This window comes from Saimiri boliviensis, chromosome 3, assembly GCF_048565385.1.
Source record: "Saimiri boliviensis isolate mSaiBol1 chromosome 3, mSaiBol1.pri, whole genome shotgun sequence".
NCBI classification, from domain to species: Eukaryota; Metazoa; Chordata; class Mammalia; order Primates; family Cebidae; genus Saimiri; species Saimiri boliviensis.
Window position 1 is genome coordinate 137,049,072 of NC_133451.1, and position 20,811 is coordinate 137,069,882.

At 43.1% G+C, this 20,811-nt stretch overlaps 1 protein-coding gene across 2 annotated transcripts in view; it reads left to right on the top strand.

The window, feature by feature from the left end:
* The first annotated feature begins 812 nt into the window (after positions 1-812).
* The window catches only part of TMEM154 (transmembrane protein 154), a 59,878-nt gene continuing 39,879 nt past the window's right edge, over positions 813-20,811 (top strand). The window contains exons 1-2 of one of the 2 annotated variants that reach the window (XM_074396820.1): positions 1,023-1,123; positions 16,929-17,021. In XM_074396820.1, the coding sequence (XP_074252921.1) occupies positions 17,012-17,021 (10 nt within the window). In that variant the 5' untranslated portion in view covers positions 1,023-1,123; positions 16,929-17,011. Of the gene's footprint in view, positions 1,124-16,928; positions 17,022-20,811 lie in introns of both variants that reach the window. The other variant, XM_003927972.4, reaches the window with a different exon arrangement.

The window sequence follows — 20,811 nt, forward strand, 5'->3', positions numbered from 1 at the left end:
ACACTACCCCTCTCTCCATCTGTCTGTCTCTCTTGGCACCACAATTATGAAACTGCATCCTGTATGCTTAGGCCCTAGACCTAAAGCAAGGGAGAGGCCTCCAACAGAATGCCGAACACATGCTGATCTCCCCTGGATACTAAATACTGCCTTCCTGTGTGGTTTCGATTGGGTAGGATTTCCACCCTTATTCTATTTCAATTCAGTCCTATTTTGTTTGTTGTCTGAGAAACGGATTGCCAAGTAAGAAGAAAGGAAGGTGAGATGCAGATTCACCCCTCCCTCTACCCTCAGAGCATATTCTCCTTTGGAAATGGACCTTGGAAAGATCATTTCTCTCTGGGGAAGCCCAACATAATGTTCAGGTGTGGGTTTGGCATCCACCTTTTTCTGGCGTGGGCCTTGGTGGGAGGAAGGCTTTCAAGGTTGGAGGAAGGAGGCTGGAGAGAAGTCTAGTGGTTTTCTGATGATGCAGTTGTCCTTGCTGTCTAGGCCTGCGCTGTCCAACGCAGTAGCCACTAGCCACGTGGATGGAGTTCAGTAAGATTTAAAATTCCGTAGGCACTAGCCTCATTTCCAATGGTGGCTGATGGCTACTGTACTGGACAGCACAGACTTGGAATATTTCCACCATGGCAGAAAGTTCTACTGGACAGCATGTCCCTAGGCTCTAGGCAGCCCTGGAGCCTCACCTGGAGGATGAGCAAAATCACAGAGTGAGAATGCACGTGGTCCAGGACCTCTCCCAGTCCCAGATCTCGAATGACATCCGAGCAAAGGACACTGTTGCCCCGGGACGGTTTCAAAAGCTGGAGGCCGGGACTCCAAAGAGCTGGAGAGGCGTGCTAACTGAATCCGTGCTTGAACAGCAACTTCTCTTTTGCAATCCTTGCTGGTCTGACAGGCTCCTGCAGAATTACATCACTTCCTAAAAAACAGGCAAACACCTCTCCTTCAAGTTAGCACCGACCCAAACAAGCAGGAAACAGGAAATGTTCACGTTTCAGGGAGGCTGCAGCCCGGCGCAGCATCCTGAGCTCGCCGCCGAGGCGAATGGACATGCAGGCTCCCCGCGCAGCCCTGGTCTTCGCCCTGGTGATCGCGCTCGTTCCCGTCGGCCGGGGTAAGCCGCCTCCCCTTCCCACTGCCGGGAAGGAGGATCGAGAAGGCTGGTAGGGTGCTCGAGGCTACAGAACTCTGCCGGGGAGGGTGACACCCAGAAAGTCTAATCCTTTCTGTGAAAGAAGTGGAGAAAATTAGAACTCTCTTTTTTGCGGGGCGGGATGGAGGGGGGACTTCGCTGCAGCTGTCGAATCTGGCTCCAGCTCTCTCGCTTCATTTAACCCTCCTGCAGTCTTTGTCTTCTAAGATGTGTGGGTCCCTGTAATTTACCAGCTTTAACGGGCATATTAAGAAAGCCATAAACATTTTTGGCACTTCATGTTAAAAAGGAAAAAAAAAAAAAAAAGCTTCAATCGGATGAAATAGAGACATGATTAATTTGCTTTTTAATAGTGTAGGCTGAGAAATCTGTTGGTTCTAAAATCTCCTGGAAAAACTGGAGTATGAAAATTCACTACTAGAAAGCATACTAAAGAAAAGATATACACTTAAAAACAAAAAGGAATCAGGAAAGTGTTTACCAGGTACTCCCTCTAACACATCAAGTAAGGTCTTTCATTTACTTTTATTGAATCTTGTTACTTTTTCAGATTTTTTTTTTGCATTGATTGTTCCTAATGAAGATTTGTTTGAAAAATTAATATGATTGAAGCCAATCAAAGGTATTGGAGAAAACAAAATACTGAATCTCATTATTATGAGCTAAAAGGAACAACTGATTTACACCGTTGCTAGTTGCTACAACAAGCAGGAGCACCCTCCGCTGCCTCTCTTGCTGACTTGCCTTTGGGTAAATACACTTGCTGCCCATTGTTTCTGTCAGACTGCTTCTAGTGTAGGGCAGTATTTCACGCAAAAGGAAAGTTCTCGAGCTACAGTTCTTTAGATAGAATGGGGGACATCCGCCACAATCTAACAGATGTGACAGCTCCCTGGAGGTCAGCAGCCAGCACCCGGCCACCCCACCCCATCAATTTCTCCTTCCCTGGGTGTTCTCCATGTGGTCTCCCCAGGCATCTGAGGTAGAAAACAGAAAGTGGAAGGCAAACCATTCGAACTGAAATGATGTCTGGTTGAAATGGAGTTTAGTGTTCAGAGTGAGTTTGGAAGCGATGTGTTGTTTTATGCCCAATGTTTTGGAGCTGGAAGGGAACTTGAAGATGATGCAGCTCAAACCATACTGGGCATACAGGTGAAGAAACGGGGGTGGAAGGAGGGAGATGTCTGGGTCTCACCACTAGTCAGCTCTTCTGGCTTCTTCTCCTGGCTTCTTTGCCCTCCCTAACCCCACCCAGGGAACCAGTCACTGTCATTACCAAAAGCTCTGGAACCGTTCCTAGTAGGACATCAGGGAAGCAAAGCCTAGCCATCCTCCCTCCACCTCTTCTAACACGCAACACTGCCACAGGTGCCTCAAACACTCCCTTAATAAGAATTTATCTTGCCTGAACTCTTTTTTCTTTTTCTTTTTTCTTTCCATATTCTACCATGATGTCAAGTTTAAGCCTGAACTTTTTTTTAAGCTTCTAAAAAATGATTGAATCCTGATGTCTGCAGTTCAGGAGATGCAAAAGGAGAATCCAAAGAGACTCGGTTCAAGGTCCCTTTCTGACACCTGAATCTGATCATGCCCGTCTTCCCCTTACAGACCCCTCATTTATGCACCTTCGCTTGCTCCTCATTTTCGCTCCTTAGACCCTCACTGTAACCTCCTTCCCATTGGCATTTTCTTCCAGGTGTCTTTCCACTCTATGGCTCTTGCCTATAATGAATACATTCTTTTTCCTACCTAGTGAATTCTTATATCACCTTAAAAGGCTCAAACTAAATGTGATCTCCTTGATGTCACCTTTCTCTGCCCCTTCCCTGGACCTCTGCTTGTACCTGCTGCTGTGCCCCCGTAGACCTAAACTTCTGCTAATCACTTTGAACCATAATTGTGTCCATGCCTCCCAACTGGCTGTGAATAACTCTGGGGAAAATCCTGTGTAGTTCATCTTTGACTTTCCAAAATCCTGTCAGGGCTCAGCATAAATTAGAAAAGAATTGTTGATAAATATGAAAATCATCCCTAGAATGAATATGAGGCTGATTACAAAAAACTGATAGCTCATCAAAACAGGTAGTGTTGGAATGTAACGAGAAGTTAAAGACGAAAAGTTGCATTTCGGTAGAGTGTGGGGATTATCTAAATAACCCAATGTGCTAATTGGGCCCTGCCGGGATTCCCAATGTTTGAAAAATGTCCACTTGCAAAAAGCTGTTTAATAAAAGCTGTTCCTTTGAGATGATTAGTCATGGCAAAGGTGACTTTAAATTAAAGATTCTTTGAATTAATTAACGTACATCACTTTTAGCTAATATTGCCTAAGGCTTCAGGATATGAGTTACTTTCGAGGTGTCACAGGTGTATACCTGCGGACGTTTGTTAGAAGAATCTGACCTGCTGAATGGCCTGATGCCTTGTTTGCAAGCGTACTCTGAGATGCATCCCAAATTCAGCTTTTATTAACAAGCAGGTAACGTGAAATAATATCTGCAGTTGGATGAGACCAGCACCATTACCTCTGAGTCAGTGACATCTTCTCCTTATCTTATTTTTTTATTTTTTGTTTTTTGAGATGGAGTTTTGCTCTTGTTGCCCAGGCTGGAATGCAATGATACAATCTTGGCTCACTACAACCTCCACCTCCTGGGTTCAAGTGATTCTCCTGACAGTCTCCTGAGTAGCTAGGATTATAGGCGAATGCCACCACACCCAGTTAATTTTTTTTTTTTTTTTTTTTTTTTCTGTAGTTTTAGTAGAGACAGGGTTTCACCATGTTGATCAGGCTGGTCTCAAACTCCTGACCTCAGTTGATCCACCCACCTCGGTCTCCCAAAGTACTGGGATGGCAGGCATGAACCACCATGCCCGGCCCCTTTTCTCTTCTCTTTATATAAAGAGTTAGCCTGACATAGAATTGAGTTCTATGCCAAGAGAAATAATTCACTTGGAAGTCACCAGGAGAGAAATAAGAAAGCAGCTTTTCTGGGACTGTAACCAAATGGGTGGGCATAAAGGAAAGCTTGGGCCTAGGTGTCTTGGGCAGTGTAGGATCCTAAGGACTTTCAAACTCAAGGAGACATTCTGCTCATGGAGTGAAGGGGGCGGGGGTGTCCCTACCTCTGTTCTTTACCCTATGCCTGTCAATGTCAACTTAGCACTATCACAAAACCAAGAGCAACTTTCTACATACCAAAAGCATGGGATTTATTAGCTGCTACAAGCAGAATGGTTGCAGAGGGAGAGCTAAAGGGCATGAGGCAGAAACAACGATGCCATGACGGTTTTGGTGCAAACAGAGAAGAATGGGAGATTTCCTGGGCTGGTTTAGAAGAGTAAGAACCATATAAGTATTGGATAAATCTTGAGAAGGAGAGAAAGAATAGAAGAAAATACTAGCTTTGTAAGTAAGGCTACGCATTCTGACACTCTACTATCTCATATCTAATTTCATGAACATGGCTGACATCTGCTATTTCCTGGGACAGTGCCAATTTCAAGTATTAATAACAATGGTAGCTAACATATACAGCACTCATTATAGGTCAGGCACTGTTCTAAAGACTACATACACTAACTCATTTAATTCTCTGAACAACCTTATAAGGTGGGCACTATTATCCCTGTTTTACATTTGAGAAAACTGAGGCACAGAGAGGCTAAGTGATTTGCCCAAGGTCACACAGCTAAGCAGTGAATCTAAGTAAGATTCTGCCTCAGGAGTCCATACTCTAACCATACTCCATACTGCTTCTGGGTTTTCAGCCTCTGCCAGGCAACATGTCTAGCTTTGGTTTAGAAAACCATGGTTGCTGAAACTTTCCAGCTGTAGGTGCAGCACAGAACTCTTGGCTGGGCTTTATGGTTGCTGCATGTTGATTTTAGAGCTGCATTTGTTTGCACTGGGTCAGACTGGCTGACAGGAAGAGGAGTGATGAGAGCTGGGTTAAACCTGGACAGCAGAGGAGAAAGGGAGGGGCTGAAAGAGGTGCAGAGGGCGCACAAGAGAATCTGGGGATTAGTGTATTTAAGACTAGAAGCAGGAAAAGCAGAATGTCAAAGCCACTGGGTAACAGGCTTCTGGGTGTGGGAACCAGAGAGAGGAAGAGCAGCCTTCTGTCAGGAAGTCAGTGTGGGAGAGCCCTGCTGGCCCCGACGACCAAATACTCTCAGGGACTTCCCCAAAAACCAGACCAAGAGGACGAGCTCTCAAGTCCGTCTGGGTCTCAAATTTGGAATCCCAGGAAACCATAAGAGGGACGATATTGGCTGGGATGGGCTCAATTCTGTAATGAGACAATGTGACCTGCAGCGTTCCTATCTGTATTAGTTTGTACTACTCTCAAAAGTCGGCAAAGACACGGAGAGACAAACTCTGCCCCACTAGTCCGAGGATAGATTAGTGCAATCACCTTGTCTATCTTGATGGTCAATCCATCCATTGGGCTTTTAATTTTAGTCATCATTATTTGGCATTTCTAGAAAATCTTTCTTTTATACACATTGTGCCTTGGGGTGTTTTCCCTTGTGTTATCCCTTCTTTTATGCCATTATTTTAAACATCTTATTATCTATTTGGTAACTTTTAGCTAAAGTTTGTACAGACATAATCTTGCTGCTTGTCATATCTGTTGCTGCCCATTCTTTTTTTTTTTTTTTTTGAGACAGAGTTATCCAGGCTAGAGTGCAGTGGCGCGATCTTGGCTTACTGCAACCTCTGCCTCTCAGGTTCAAGCCAGTTCTTCTGCCTCAGCCTCCAGAGTAGCTGGGATTCCAGGTGCATGCCATCACACCTGGCTGAGTTTTGTGTTTTTAGTAGAGACGGGGTTTCACCATGTTGGCCAGTCTGGTCTCAAACTCCTGACCGTGGGTGATCCACCCACCTTGGCCTCCCAAAGTGCTGGGATTACAGGCATGAACCACTGCAACCGGCTTTGCCTCCCATTCTTGATAGAAATTTTGGGGGCCCAGAACCTGGCACACCAAGGATGGCTCACCCTACTTAATAGAACCTCAAATTATCTGATCCCATCACCAAGCTACTATAAAGTGCTTTAAGCTCCAATTCTTTTTTAATATAACCCCAGCCTTGTCATTACAAACTAGGAATTGGAAGAAACTGAGACAGGGGTGTGCTTAAGGGAGCCCACAATTGGATTGGGCCTAAACCCCAGCCTTGAATGGGAAGTGGCAGGCATCAGAGGTCAGCTTCCAAGAGCTGCAGGGGGAAGCGACAAAGCCTCCATGAAGGGGTAAGCTGGCAACCAGAGCCAGCAGTGGAGCCAAGTAAGATACCCGAAGTAGGTCACCAAGGAGACCGAACTGATTGCTCCCGAGAAAGAAGAAAGGAATAGATCAATCCAAATTGAAACTCACAGGAGGGCCCAGGTAGCACAGGTGTCAGGATGACGGCAAGATCAGTGTGGGGTAGCTGACCTGACTCTGAACTTCGCCAAAGTCATTTCAGTGACTTTTTTTTCTTTATACCGTAGTCTGAAGTTTTAGCTTTAACTCTTGACCCAGTGAATGGACAGGAGCTCCCTGAAAACATTATATAGCCTGCTAACTCCCTGGGCCCACACCTTTGTTGAGGAAATCTTCATCGGTAGATATAACTCCGAATTTCAACTTCCTTTATAAGCTTTCAAAAATATATATATTTCTTGAACCCTAGGCATTTTCTCACTTTCTTGAGATTTCTTTATGCATTTAAAAGATTGCTTTTTATATTTTGTTCAGCATTTCTAGGTGTTGCACATTGGGAGAACTTTTAGGTTGCTACGTTTATCAGTTTATGTGTAAAATAAACTTTTTCTACACAACCATTCTGGAGAATAATTTGGAAATATTACATAAACAGAAGATGTTCATACTCCACAATCCCAAGAATTTATTCCTGTAACAGGCACAAATGTGCAGTCAAGAGATACGGCTGAGGTTGTTAATGATAGCACTGTTTGTAAAAATGAAAAACAAAACGACATGAAAGCAACCTAAATATCTATCAACAAAAGAAGGAAAAATAAAATTTAGTATAGTCACAGAATGAGTACTACAGAATAAGTAAATTTAATGATTTGGAGCCAAATGTATCAAGGTGAATCAGTCTCAAAAGCCATGTTGACAAAAAAGTCACTTAAAGATTACTATGCAGCTGCGCATGCTGGCTCATGACTGTAAACCCAGCATTTTGGAAGGCAGAGGCAGCAGATCACTTCAAGTCAAGAGTTTAAGACTAGCTTGATCAACGTGGTGAAACCCCATCTCTACTAAAAATACAAAAATTAGCTGGGCGTGGTGGCATGCACCTGTAATCCCAGCTACTCAGGAGGCTGAGGCAGGAGAATCACTTTAACCCCGGAGGCAATAGTTGCAGTGAGCCGAGACTGTGCCACTGCAGTCCAGCCTGGGTGACAGAGTGAGACTCTGTCTCAAAATAAATAAATAAGTAAAGTTATTATGCAGAAGTGGGATTGGAAAAAAAGGAAATAAAGATTATTATGCATAGAATAATTATATTTATTAAAATTTTTTAAATATCCAAAATTATGCTATATATTGCTTAGGAATACAGACATGTTTGAAAAGTGGGAATGATACACAGTAACGTTAGGAGAATATTTACCTTTGATGAGTGAGGAAGAGAAATGAGATCAGGGAGGGGCATAATGAGGGCTTCAATTATATCTAAAATATCGTTTCTGTCAGCAAAAAGATGGCAGTCCAGGGCTCAGCAAACCAAGACCCATGGGCCAAATACAGCCAGCTTCCTTTTTCCCAAGCCCTTGAGCTACGATGGATTTTTACATTTGTAAATGGTTATATCTTTAATGTTTATATAAATAAGTGCTGGTATTTGCCTCTTAGCCCAGAAAATCTAAAATGTTTACTCGCTAGCCTTTTAAGAGAAAGTTTGCCAACTTCTGCTCTTGTCAATATGATAAAATTTAAGATAATTAGGGGATGAGTGCCTTGTTATTTGTTAAAGCATTCTCTATTATTTTCAGTAGGTATACTTTGTTTTTTATTTTTTATTTTTTTGAGATGAAGTCTCGCTCTTGTTACCCAGGCTGGATGCAATGGCACCATCTCAGCTCACTGCAACCTCCGTCTCCCGGGTTCAAACAATTCTCCTGCCTCAGCCTCCTGAGTAGCTGGGATTACAGGCACCTACCACCATGCCCAGCTAATTTTTGTATTTTTAGTAGAGACAAGATTTCACCATGTTGGCCAGGCTGGTCTTGAAATCCTGACCTCAAGTGATCCTCACGCCTCGGCCTCCCAAAGTGCTGGGATTATAGACATGAGCCACTACATCTGGCCCCAGGTATACTTTCATAATGAAAAGTAATGAGAGAGGCTGTGAGTTCTTCTTCTTCTCCTTCATCTTTGTTTTCCATGTCTCCCAGTCTCTTTGAAGGTGGTCAATACACCTTCATTTTCTCACATTCCATTCATTTCTCATTCCTCTGCCATGTGGCTACTGTGTCGGGTACAGAATTCAAATTGCTCTGTCTCCATCACCAGTGCCTCCTAACAGCTAAACCCAAGGGACCCATATCTGCACTTAGTTTATGTTTTTCTCCATAGCATTTGTCCTAATTGATCAGTGATTGCAGCTCTCCTATCCTTGATCTTCATGATGCTCTTTTCTTCTGGGTGTCCTACTGTGACTCTGATTGCTTCCTTCCAGTGTTTTGTTATGAATCTTTCTCTACCACCTGCTCATTGCATGTTACTGTTCTTTTCTTTTCTCACTCCTTACAGCAGTCCTGGGTCAGCAATTCTCCCACCTCAGACTCTTGAGTACCTGGGACTACAGGCGCGTGCCACTATGCCTGGCTCATTTTTGGCTGTGTGTGTGTGTGTGTGTGTGTGTGTGTGTAACATAAAATTCACGGGAAAATCTACCTTAGTTGTTGAGGAGAACACAGAAATATTTCCTGAGTAATTAAAGAAGGTGGTTAAAAGAAGAGTTACCTAACACAACAGTATTTTGGTCATTGTTCCGGTTTCTTTTCCTTAAAACTAATAAATCTAGTTTGTTCTGAATTACTTCTATGTTTTCTATGAGTTAGATCCATCATCGTTATTTTCTACTTTCCACCATGTTGTGATTTTCAGAAACGGGATTCCAATGGTTGCCAAGGTTTGCTGGTGTGTTGTTGTTATTCCCTGACAACACGCGACTCATTCACTTAAAAACTGCTATATCCTTTTCTAACACTTATGCTTATTTTCTTATTTATGATTAAGATTGCCAAATTTAGCAAATAAAAACATAGGACAACCAGTTAAATGTGAATTTCAGATAAGCAATACTTTTCTTTAGTATAAGGATGTCCTTTACAATTTACTGTATTTAGTACAAATATTAAATGGGACATACTAATACAAAAAATGTTTCATTGTTTATCTGATACTCAGATTTAACTAGACATCCTGTATTTTATCTAGTAGTTTTATTTAAGATTGAGATTGTCTTTTATCAAGCAACGACCATCTCTGTGTTGGTCCTGCTTCATCACCGAGGTCATAGACATGTTGGTTATGTACGCTACATATTAGAATAATAGTTAGGCTGAGACCTAGATCAGCCATTCAAATAACAAGAAATCACTTCTGAAAAAAAAATTCTGATGATTATTTAGAATAAAACCAGGAATTCAAGAGCAGGTCAACTTTAAAAAAAAATCTGTTAATGTAATTACATTAAAAACTAAATTAGGAAAAAATCATAAGATTGTATTAATACATGCACAAGAGAAGTTGACAAAGAGAGTGAGATTAGTATGACATCAATAGCTCCAGCCATGATACTAAAATTCAGAGTGCTTGAGCCTAGGAGTCTGTTCCGGCTGGAAGGGCAGGATTGATTCTCTTTAGCAGTAAAATAGGACCAGAAGCCCAGTGGATTTAGGGACCTGTTCAAGGCTTAGCTGATCCAAGGAAATCCGACCCACCATTCTGCTCCCCTCACACAGCACTTCAAAACCTGAGCAATCTGTGTCCTTCTGCAGCCCCTTGTAGGAAAGCATCAAATGCTGTTTCTCCCGTGCTCCTGCCTAGGCTGGCGATGGAGACTCTGGTGCAAGCCTCCCTGTGGATGTCCTCTCCCTGTTGTTCCTCCTTCCTTCTTGGTGGTGACCAAGCCCCTGAGGTGGTAGCCCACAGCGTTCCCCGCCTTCCTGTTCTTTAACTTACCACGAACACATACCTACTATTTATGGTTGCATTTGTCTCTTTCAGTCGCTCTCTCTGGCAATGCTGAGCTTGGGCTGAGCTAAGCAAGGAATGGGATGCCCCTGCACCCCATGAAAGAGCCCCCTCACTTATGGAATGGGGTGGTGGTGTCTTCCCACCCTGCCTCAGAGGCCAGGTAGAGGGCAAATGTGTTGAGGCAAGGGCATGGCTGGGAGTATTTGTTTCCAAGTTACTCTTTCAAATTGTAATTTTGAAATTGGTTCTTGTAAAGAAGAAACAAAATAGAAATATAATAAAAATAGAAAAGTATTCAGTTTGGCAATAACTATCATTTAATAAGACTTTTTTTTTCTTTTTCATTTCAAAGCACTTTCATGTCTCTTATCCTATCGATGGTACGAAGAACTTTTTTAAGGTTTTAAAGTGTATTTGTATTCTTTCTCATAAAAATACACATTCTTTAAAACTGCCAGGTCCAGCGTATAAAAAGTAGTCAGGTGGCCAAAAATGCAGCTTCCTCAAGTGAGTACTCCAAACCAGAAACAGCCTCAGGGCCTGAGCAAATCTGATTAAATGTGAGCTTTCTTTAAAAAGACATCAGAATGAAAAGTTTAAAATGAAAAGGACATCTGAACATTGTGGGTTCTCCCCATGTAAAACATGTTTTAATCTGACAGTAAATTACACCTGCAGGTGTGCGTCTCAAGTCAAGGAGGTAAAAATATAACAAACCCTCACAAGTAGTTTCCCAGAGCAGACCACTGCCTGAACGTGTGTTACCATACAACCTCCTCGAAACCAGAAAAAAGAATCCCTTCTTTACGTTCTTCTGATGTAAGGCATCATTACCTCCAGTTACCTGGTAGCTGAAGAGAAAAAGCTTACAAAACACAGGCATTGCTTGATGATCTCACATACTTTTCTATACTTACATGCTGCCATTAACCCTCAATCTTTCATCTTGTATCTGTTCAACCACCTATCTATACTGCCAGTATCTTCTTGAAGTAAATTAGTCAGAAAAAAACATTTTAGGCGAAGGTTTTCATTTAATAAAATTCGCAAATATGTAGAACAACTGAGCTTATAAGAAAACAGCAATCCCCCCTCTTCCCAAGTCCTGCTCCCAGAGAGAATCAAGTCACCTGTCCTTTACATGGGGGCAAATGTGGGGACCACCCTCATTGCTCCTGCCAAGAAAATTATAAACATGAAATCTCATCATTTAGGAGGCATAAGTTGCTATTAAGCAATTCCTTCATTCTCTAGTATGTTTGAAAAATTTAGATAGCTTTTTGAGAGAAAGCCACATTAGATTTCTCTTTCTTCGTGACTAGAGATACACTATGCATGTATGACTGAAAAGAATTTGTTAAGGGAGGAGGGGATCGGGTTCTGGGGAAAGAGGTGAGAGCATCACTGGCAATTTCACCACAGACCCACCAGGCCTACCGGACATTCCCTCCAGTCATTCCTTCCACACACAGCAGATGGGGCTGCAGGTGGTTGGGATATGTACAAAACAGTGGAGTAGACAGGTGGTGGACAAGCACACAAATGAATTAATTTCAGATAATAAATAATAAGTTAGTACCATTTGGAAACCAAGTGAACCAGAGAAAAGTGCAGAGCACTTCAGAGCAGTACTTGCAGTCCACGAGCTTCAGTGTCCTCTTAGCATCATCTGTGGTCCATGAGCAATGGTGTCCCAGTGCCACCGTCTACAGTCCACGAGCAACGGTGTCCAATTGCCACCATCTGCAGTCCACGAGCAACGGTGTCCCAGCGCCACCATCTGCAGTCCACGAGCAACGGTACCCCAGCGCCACCATCTACAGTCCATGCATAATGGTGTCCCAGTGCCACCGTCTGCAGTCCATGAGAAATGGTGTCCCAGCACCACTGTCTGCAGTTCATGTGTCATGTTGTCCCAGCGCCACTGTCTGCAGTCCATGAGAAATGGTGTTCCAGCGCCACCATCTGCAGTTCATGAGTAATGGTGTCTCTGCACCATCATTATAGTCTGTGAGCATTGGTGTTGCAGCTCCACTGAGCATGGACCATGAGCAACAGTGTCCAAGTGGTATCATCTATCCACTTGAAGTTAGCATCTCTATGCAAACATAATCAGCCTCCCACAGCCAGGCTGTGTCCTGATGAGTCTGGTATGGTTATTCTCATTTTAGTCCCATTCTGTCCCTGGCTATATCACAATCAGATTCCACAGATGCTGAACAATTGATTTTTAAAAAGCGATCAAGAGTTAAACTAATGGTGCATACTCCATTAGTTTGCTCCCAAAGCCTTCTGTGTAAGCTTCTCTAATTACATTTAAAACTAATGAGGACTGTCTTCATGAACAATGGCAAATTAAAACAAAGTCCACTCAGTTATGATTTAACTCAGTAATTTTCAACCTAATATACATACATACCAGAGTTATTTGGGAAGCTTTTAAGAAATACTGTTACCCAGGCCACACCCCCAGATAGTCTCAAATAACTTATTTGGTTAGGGCTTAAAAACTTCCCAGGTGTTGCTGATGCATGGTAAACGTGGAGAGCGACAGGTGTGACTGATAATTAGACACAGCTAAATGAGATAGTCTGAGCAACTTCAGCCAGTATGAACTGCAGACCAGCAGCATCGGCACAACCTGATTCCTTGTTAAAAATGCAAATTCTAGTAGGACTTGGTGGTTCATGCCTGTAATCCCGGCACTTTGGGAGGCTGAGGAGGGAGAATCACTTGAACCCAGTAGTTTGAGACCAGCCTGGGTAACAAAGTGAGACTCCTTGTCTCTGTAAAAAATACAAAAATTAGCCAGACATGTTGATTCACGTCTGTAGTCCCACCTCCTTGGTGGGCTGAGGTGGGAGGATTGCTTGAGCCCAGCAGTGCCAGGCTGCAGTGAGCCATGTTCATACCACTGCACTTCAGGCTGAGCAAGCGAGTGAGACCCTGCCTCACAGAAAAAAAAAAAAAAAAAGCAAATTCTTGGACCACCCCCCCAACCAGATCTATTACATCACAAACTATAAGACTATGCTCAACAATCTGTGCTTTAAGAAGCCCTGTAGGTGTTTTCAATCCACGCGAAGGTTTGAGGACCACTGGCTTAAAGCACCAAGCTGTTGTATCAGTAATAAGCTTTTCTGGAGAGGCAGGTTAAACCCTGGTATGCATCTCTCTTATTCAGACTTATTCCAGAAGGCATGATGATCACAGTCCTCTCTCAGTATATCCTAGCTAGACTCTCCCTGGTTTTTAAGACTGGTGATGATTTTTAAGCTACTGTGTTCTGGCGATAGAGTTGGCAGCTTTTAGGCAAGCCCTTGGCATCCAACTCCTTCTGATTCTTCTCAGATTCACCAAGAAGGAGCATAGAGAAAAAGACAGGGAATGATCCGGTGTGGCTCAGGGGAGGCTAGAAGTGGGCAGGATCTAGAGAAGTGAGTTTCAACTTCGTCTGCATCCTGTAGCCACATGGAAAACTGTAAAAAGTATTAAGGCCTGGGTTCTACCCCTAAAGAGCTTGATTGATTATTGATATTTAGAACAGGGTCTTGCTCTGTTACCCAGGCTAGAGTGCAGTGATGTGATCATAGCTCACTCAGCCTTGAACTGGATTCAAGCAATCCTCCTGCTTCAGCCTCCGCAGAAGCTGTATCCTCAGGTATTTTGATGTAATGGGTTTGGGGATGGTGTGGGCAACAGGCTTTTGAAAGGTGCCTCAGTGATTCTATGTGCAGATTAAGCTGAGAACCACTGGGACACTTCTTGGTGTGTTTTTCTCTCCTCCTTCTAACACTAAATCAGGCTCTTTGCTGTATACTGAGGTGCAGGAGAGAATGAAAAGGAGTCATACTTTTGGGTTTGATTTCTTGATCATTCTGAAATTCATACATGTCAGTTACTCCACAAGCAGGGAAGAGTTTGAAGGCTTGATATCTGACATGTTTTCTTTCATTTCACCATCTGAACTATAAAATTGTTTAAATAATGTGTGCATGGAGTTCACATAATTGACATATGAAAGACTGTGGGGCATCTGATTGTGGTCCAACACACTTCATAACATCCCGAGATTAGTAGCACTCTCTTGTCATTGTTTTATTTCACGTTGTATTATAGTGTGACAGTCTTTCCGTCAATTTATAATACTTTCTTCTTCTAACTTTAAAAGTTATAGCTTGGTTGCATTTTTTTTTAACCTATCTTTGGGTTTATTAAGATTTTTTAAAAGAAATTTTACTTTAAGTTCCAGGATATATGTGCAGAGTGTGCAGGTTTGTTACACAGGCATACGTGTGCCATGGTGGTTTGCTGCACCTACCAACCTGTCATATAGGTTTTAAGCCCCACATGCAGTAGGTATTTGTCCTAATGCTCTCCCTCCCCTTGCACCCCACCCCCCGACAGGCCCCAGTGTGTATTGTTCCTCTCTTTGTGTGCATGTGTTCTCATTGTCCAACTCCCACTTATGAGTGAGAACATGCAGTGTTTGGTTTTTTGTTCCTGTGTTAGTTTGCTAAGTTGATGGCTCCCAGCTTCATCTATGTCCTTGCACAGGGCATGATCTCATTCTTTTTTATGACTGCATAGTATTCCATGGTGTATATGTACCACATTTTTAAAATCCATTCTGTCATTGGTGGGCATTTGGGTTGGTTCCATGTCTTTGCTATTGTAAATAGTGGTGCAATAAACATGTGTTGGTTGCACATTTGTTTCACTTTCAGAAAAAGAGAAGTTAGCCAGTTTGCTTCCCTGAGAAGCTGAGCCGTTTCCATTTAGTGATGGTCCCTGGGCAGGGATAAAGGGGACACTGTGCTGTACCACTATTACGGCTGCCAGGCCTCACCTCAAACATTTTGTCCCATTTACAAGGATTTCTCCATGCATCCTCACCAGATGTGTGAAAGATGTGTCTGCATGAATATTGTCAATAAGTATTTGTAAGTGACTCTGTACACTGTGCAGTTTATTATCTAGTGATCTTAAGATTTTGGGATTAACAATAAACTGAAGTATTGCAGCTTAGTTTCATCATTCACATGACTGACCACTTCCATTATCTCTTTTTTGTTTTCTTTTGTTTTTCTGAGATGGAGTTTTGCTCTTGTTGCCCAGGCTGGAATGCAATGGCATGATCTCAGCTCACCACAACCTCCACCTCCCAGGTTCAAGCAATTCTCCTGCCTCCCGAGTAGCTGAGATTAAGGCTTGTGCCACCACACCCGGCTAATTTTGTATTTTTTAGTAAAGACGGGGTTTCTCCATGTTGATCAGGCTGGTCTCGAACTCCTGACCTCTGATGATGCGTCCACCTCGACCTCCCAAAGTGCTGGGATTACAGGCATGAGCCACCCGGCCCATTATCTCTTTAAAATGCTACATTATCTTAGCAGAGAGAAAGAGAAATGATGAAGGGAGACTTTCTGGGAGAGTTTATATTGGAGGTCACTTGAGATGAATGTGACTTGGCCACCTAACAGGGAGGGCTTCTGCCAGATCTGCAGCTTCTGAGGCCACCGGCCTCAGCCCTTGCACCCAGGGATCTGGCAGGTGAGCCACGCAAGACGGACCTTCACACACCTTTCCACTTTTAACTTGTCTTCCTTATTTCCTCTCCTCTTCTATTCTTTTGCTGGTTAATGCCTCTCTCTTCGCCCTCTCACCCTACATCCTATCTCTGTCTTCTGCAGCTTTGCTAGTTTTATCTCTAGCCCCACCTTTTACCCTGAAATATGCCGGAATTTAGAGAAGGAAGTGAAGAAGCAGTAACATGAGGAAGTTATACCAGGCAGATTAACCTTCTGTGGAACAGTAGAGAAAAGTACAGAGATGGGGGAAAATAACAAAGACACAAATGCCTGGCCTGTGTGTGGTACTTTATGTCTCCTAAAGCATTTTCGCAGTTATTATTTCATTTAATTTCTTTTTTTTTTTTTTTTTTTTTTTTTTTTTTTTTTTTTTTGAGACTAAGTCTTGCTCTGTCGCCCAGGCTGGATTGCAGTGATATGATCTTGGCTCACTGCAACCTCCACCTCCTGGATTCAAGTGATTCTCCTGCCTCAGCTTCCCAAGTAGCTGGGACTACAGGCGTGCACCACCACGCCCGGCTAATTTTTGTACTTTTAGTAGAGATGGGGTTTCACCATGTTAGCTAGGATGATCTTGATCTCCTGACCTCACAATCCATCTGCCTTGGCCTCCGAAAGTGCTGGGATTACAGGTGTGAGCCACCACACCCAGCCTTATTTAATCTACTTTCATGCAAACACTATGGGCTAGACAGAGCAGAAGGCCTACATTTCTGGCTTTTAGGAAATGCAGGATTAGAGGGGGAAGGAGTTCTTCCCAGGCAATGTGGCTGCAGAGAGCAGCAGCCAGTCTCAAGCCCAGCTCTTCTGAATTCAAATCCGGTCTTCCTTCCACGATGCCATGGTTATGTCCTTGGAGTCCTGGAATGCCGCACGGGAAGTACCCCTGTATGTTCTGCAGGGTTCATGTCCAGACATTTCCTGAAAGAGAGTTCTGCCTTCCTCCACAGTGGCTGGACTCCCAAGGCTGTAAAAGGTCACTTTTATCCAAGAAGCCCAGGATGCCTCCCACAGGAAATCTCCATGGACGATTATGGGTCTTAGTAAGTGTTTCTTTAAAAAGGCTGTAGCCCCACAAGGGGTGTGTGAGGCTCTACAGTGGGTTAAGGGGGCCCCACGTCCACTGGATTAAGAGTGGCTGTTAGCCCATAGGCCATGGGAGGGACACCTGTCATGCTTTGGGGGAGAATCCCTTGAGCTGCCCTCAGGATTTATACTTTTGTAACCCTTGGCGCCTCCTCTGGTTTCCACCTTTTTTTGTACAGTTCTGATTTTCTTAACTCTCACCCTTGTCACCTTGGCAACCCACTCCTGGCTGCTGACCTGATTCCATGGCCCATCCTGATTTGCCAGCTCCCCTTTTGATGACATCTGATTCCTCCTTGCACAAACTCTTTGAGCCAATCCCCAGTGTTTTCGCTTTTCCTCCCTTTGACATCCCAGACTCCCCGCACACCCACCTCTTCCCTCAGTTTCTACCAGTTCTCATTATGTGAAAACTGGAGGGTTGTCTTGGGGAATTTTTTTTTTTTTTGAGATGGAGTCTCGCTCTGTTGTCCAGGCTGGAGTACAGTGGCACAATCTCGGCTCACTGCAACCTCTGCCTCCTGGATTCAAGCGATTCTCCTGCCTCAGCCTCCTGAGTAGCTGAGACTACAGGTGCACACCACCACGCCTAGCTAATTTTTGTATTTTTAGTAAAGACAAGGTTTCACCGTGTTGATCAGGCTGGTCTTGAACTCCTGATCTCATGATCTGCCCACCTCGGCCTCCCAAAGTGCTGGGATTACAGGCGTGAGCCACTGCGCCCAGCTGGAGAATTTTTAAGATCAGATCACCTAAGATGCTGTCCCCTCTTACCCTGCACCTAACACCTCTCATGCTCTCCCCATCTTTAGATACACTGTAGAATGTGCTTGCCTGTGTGCAAACTGAAGGGTGAACAGAATCTAAATCTCTATCAATGGGAATAGATTATAAGGCATTCAAATAATGGGGGAAAAGGCTCTCTAGAGTGGAATAATTTTCAAGATAAAATCTTAAGTGAAAAAAGCAAGGGGCAGAAAGCATATAAATTGTGCTACCATTTGTGTTAAAAAAAGGAAACAGGAAACAATACTTACACTTGTATATGCATAGAGTTTCTCTCAAAGAAACAGAAACCGTGGTTCCTTCTAGGCGAGGAAACCGAGTAACTGGGGGAAGGGAAAGGGTGGTGGTGAAACTTCCTTTCTGAGCCTACCGTCCTGTGTAGATCACGTGTTCAAACCCTTTACTTAAAAACAAGGCAGACACTTTGGAATCAGCAGAGACGTGGAAATAGATGGGACCTTGGGGGGATCACTCCTTAGTTGTACCGATCGGAGCATCAGGTCATGAAGGGAAAAGAAGTAATTTGTGCAAATTCCATGAGTACAAAGTGGCAGAACTATGACCAGACCCTCATCTGTTATTTGTCACCTATGCTTGAGGAAATGCACCTTCAAAACCCTCCATATCAGTAGAAATAAACAATACAAATGACAGGATTGCACCCCAGGGCAAGACATTCTAGATTCAGTTTCTTCATCTGCAAAATGTGGACAATAAAGTTGTGAAGATGGAATTAGATAGCACGTTTATCCTAGTACTTAGCGCATACTGAGCGTTCAATAAATGCCAGTTACTCTTATTTAGTATTTTGAAGCTTTCATGGAGTTGAGGAGAGAGGGAGAGAGAGAAGCAATCCCTTGATTCTCATTTATTTAAATAGCCATTGGAAGTTGAGAGAGCAAATGATGCTTAATGCAGAAAACATATGTAAGGGCATGTGTGAGGGGGATACTGCGGAGAGAACTTACAGCCTCTTTACCTCCACCGTTCCACCAAGGGCCACCCATGAACAGCGTTGTCTCATGCCGAAAAGTAAATGTACACAGCCCAGGACCATCTCGTATGCTTCTTTCTGTTTCTCTTTTATTCCTGATTGTCGAGATGCTCCCATTATTCTTGTTAGCTTGTTTTTTTTGTTTTTGTTTTTGTTTTCTATTTTCTCTTCACCCAGGGCCACAGATCAAATGGTGACTAAGTGTGCAAAGTGTTCTGGGGACTTCATTGACCTTTCTCAGAGAGGTGCTGAAAAGACCCTGTGCTTCTGGGCAGCTTCGCAGGCAGGGCATCTGAGCCGAGGAGCCTTAGCAAGAGCCCCAGTAAAGCCAAGGTTTCTGGACACCCTTCCTCTCTCCCGCCTTGTGCCAGAAAGCCACATCCTAGTATAGGTGACACGGAGGAACGGGAGCAGGAGATGCCCTCTCAATCACCACTTTATGGCCAAACGCTATGATTTGCAGGCATTACATTCCTCCCCGAGGGAGGAAAAACATAGTGTGGGGTTATAAGCTCTGGTTCTGCCATCGGCCCCCCTGGTTTCAAGTCTTCAGCCCTCCACGTGAGCTCTGTGATCTTGGGCAAGTGGTATAACCTCTTTACCCTAGTGTCTATCTGAAAAAATGGTGAGGACAAAATGAGATAATGGGCAAAAGACAGAGCACAGAGACTGGTTCTTGGTAAATTCTCAAAAAAAAGATGCTGAAATAGTAGGGCAGCTGCAGTATTCATAGAAGTAACCAAATAAGTTAAGTGAGGGAGAGCGGGAGGGCGTGTCTGGATACCAAGGAAGGTTCACTGACGTTTAGGGGCAAGGATTACTACCACCAGCTGCACCAGCCACCAACCATATGTGCCGTTGGTGGCACCCCATACCCAACCTCATCATACCCATGCATACCAGTCTTCACCGGCCTAGGTTACCAATGAAAGATGCTATCTGATCTGGCTGCAGTCATTCTGAAAGCAGGATCATTTTCATGAGGAGGTTTTCTGGAAGAAAAATGTCCTTTAGTAGTCCAGTGTGATACGTGATATATCAAAGGCTTAACATATATGTAAATACATTACTGACTTACCCAATTTTAAAGACTTATACAGTAGTCCCCCTTAGCCACAGTTTTGTTTTTTGTGGCTTTAGTTACTCATGGTCAACTGTGGCCAAAAATAGTACAGTACAATAAGATATTCTGAGAAAGAGAGATCACATGCATATACTTTTATCATAACATATTGTTGTAATTGTTCTATTTTATTACTAGTTATTGTTGTTCATTGCTTACTGTGCCCATTTATAAATTAAACTTTATCATAGGAATGTATAGAAAAAACACAGTATATATGGGGTTCAGTACTGCCAATAATTTCAGGCATCTTCTGGGGGCCTTGAAATATGTTCCCCTTGGATAACAAGGTAGTACTATAAATTCAGGACAAAGCCACTTAACTCAGAAGGCAGAGATCAATAAGTGATGGATTTTTACTGATGCAGAATATTTTACATACTTACAGGGTACATGTGATTTTTTTTGTTACATGGATCGAATCTATAATGATCAAATCAGTGTATTTGGGGTGTCCCTCACTTTGAGTATTTATCATTTCTGTGTATTGAGAACATTTCAGGTCCTGTCTTCTAGCTACTTTGAAATAGAAAAAATATTATTGTTAACTATAGTCATCCTACTCTACTGTTGAACATTAGAACTTACATTGTCTATCTAACTATATGTTTCTACACATTAACCAACCTCTCTTCTTCCCCCACTGTCACCCACACACCCTTCTGAGCCTCTGGTATTTATCATTCTACTCTCTACCTTCAAAAGATCAACTTTTTTAGTCACCACACATGAGCAAGAACATAAGATATTTGTGTTTCTTTGCCTGTCTTATTCTACTTAACACAAGGACCTTCAGCTCCATCTATGTTGTGGCACAAAACATGATTTCATTCTTTTTTTTTTA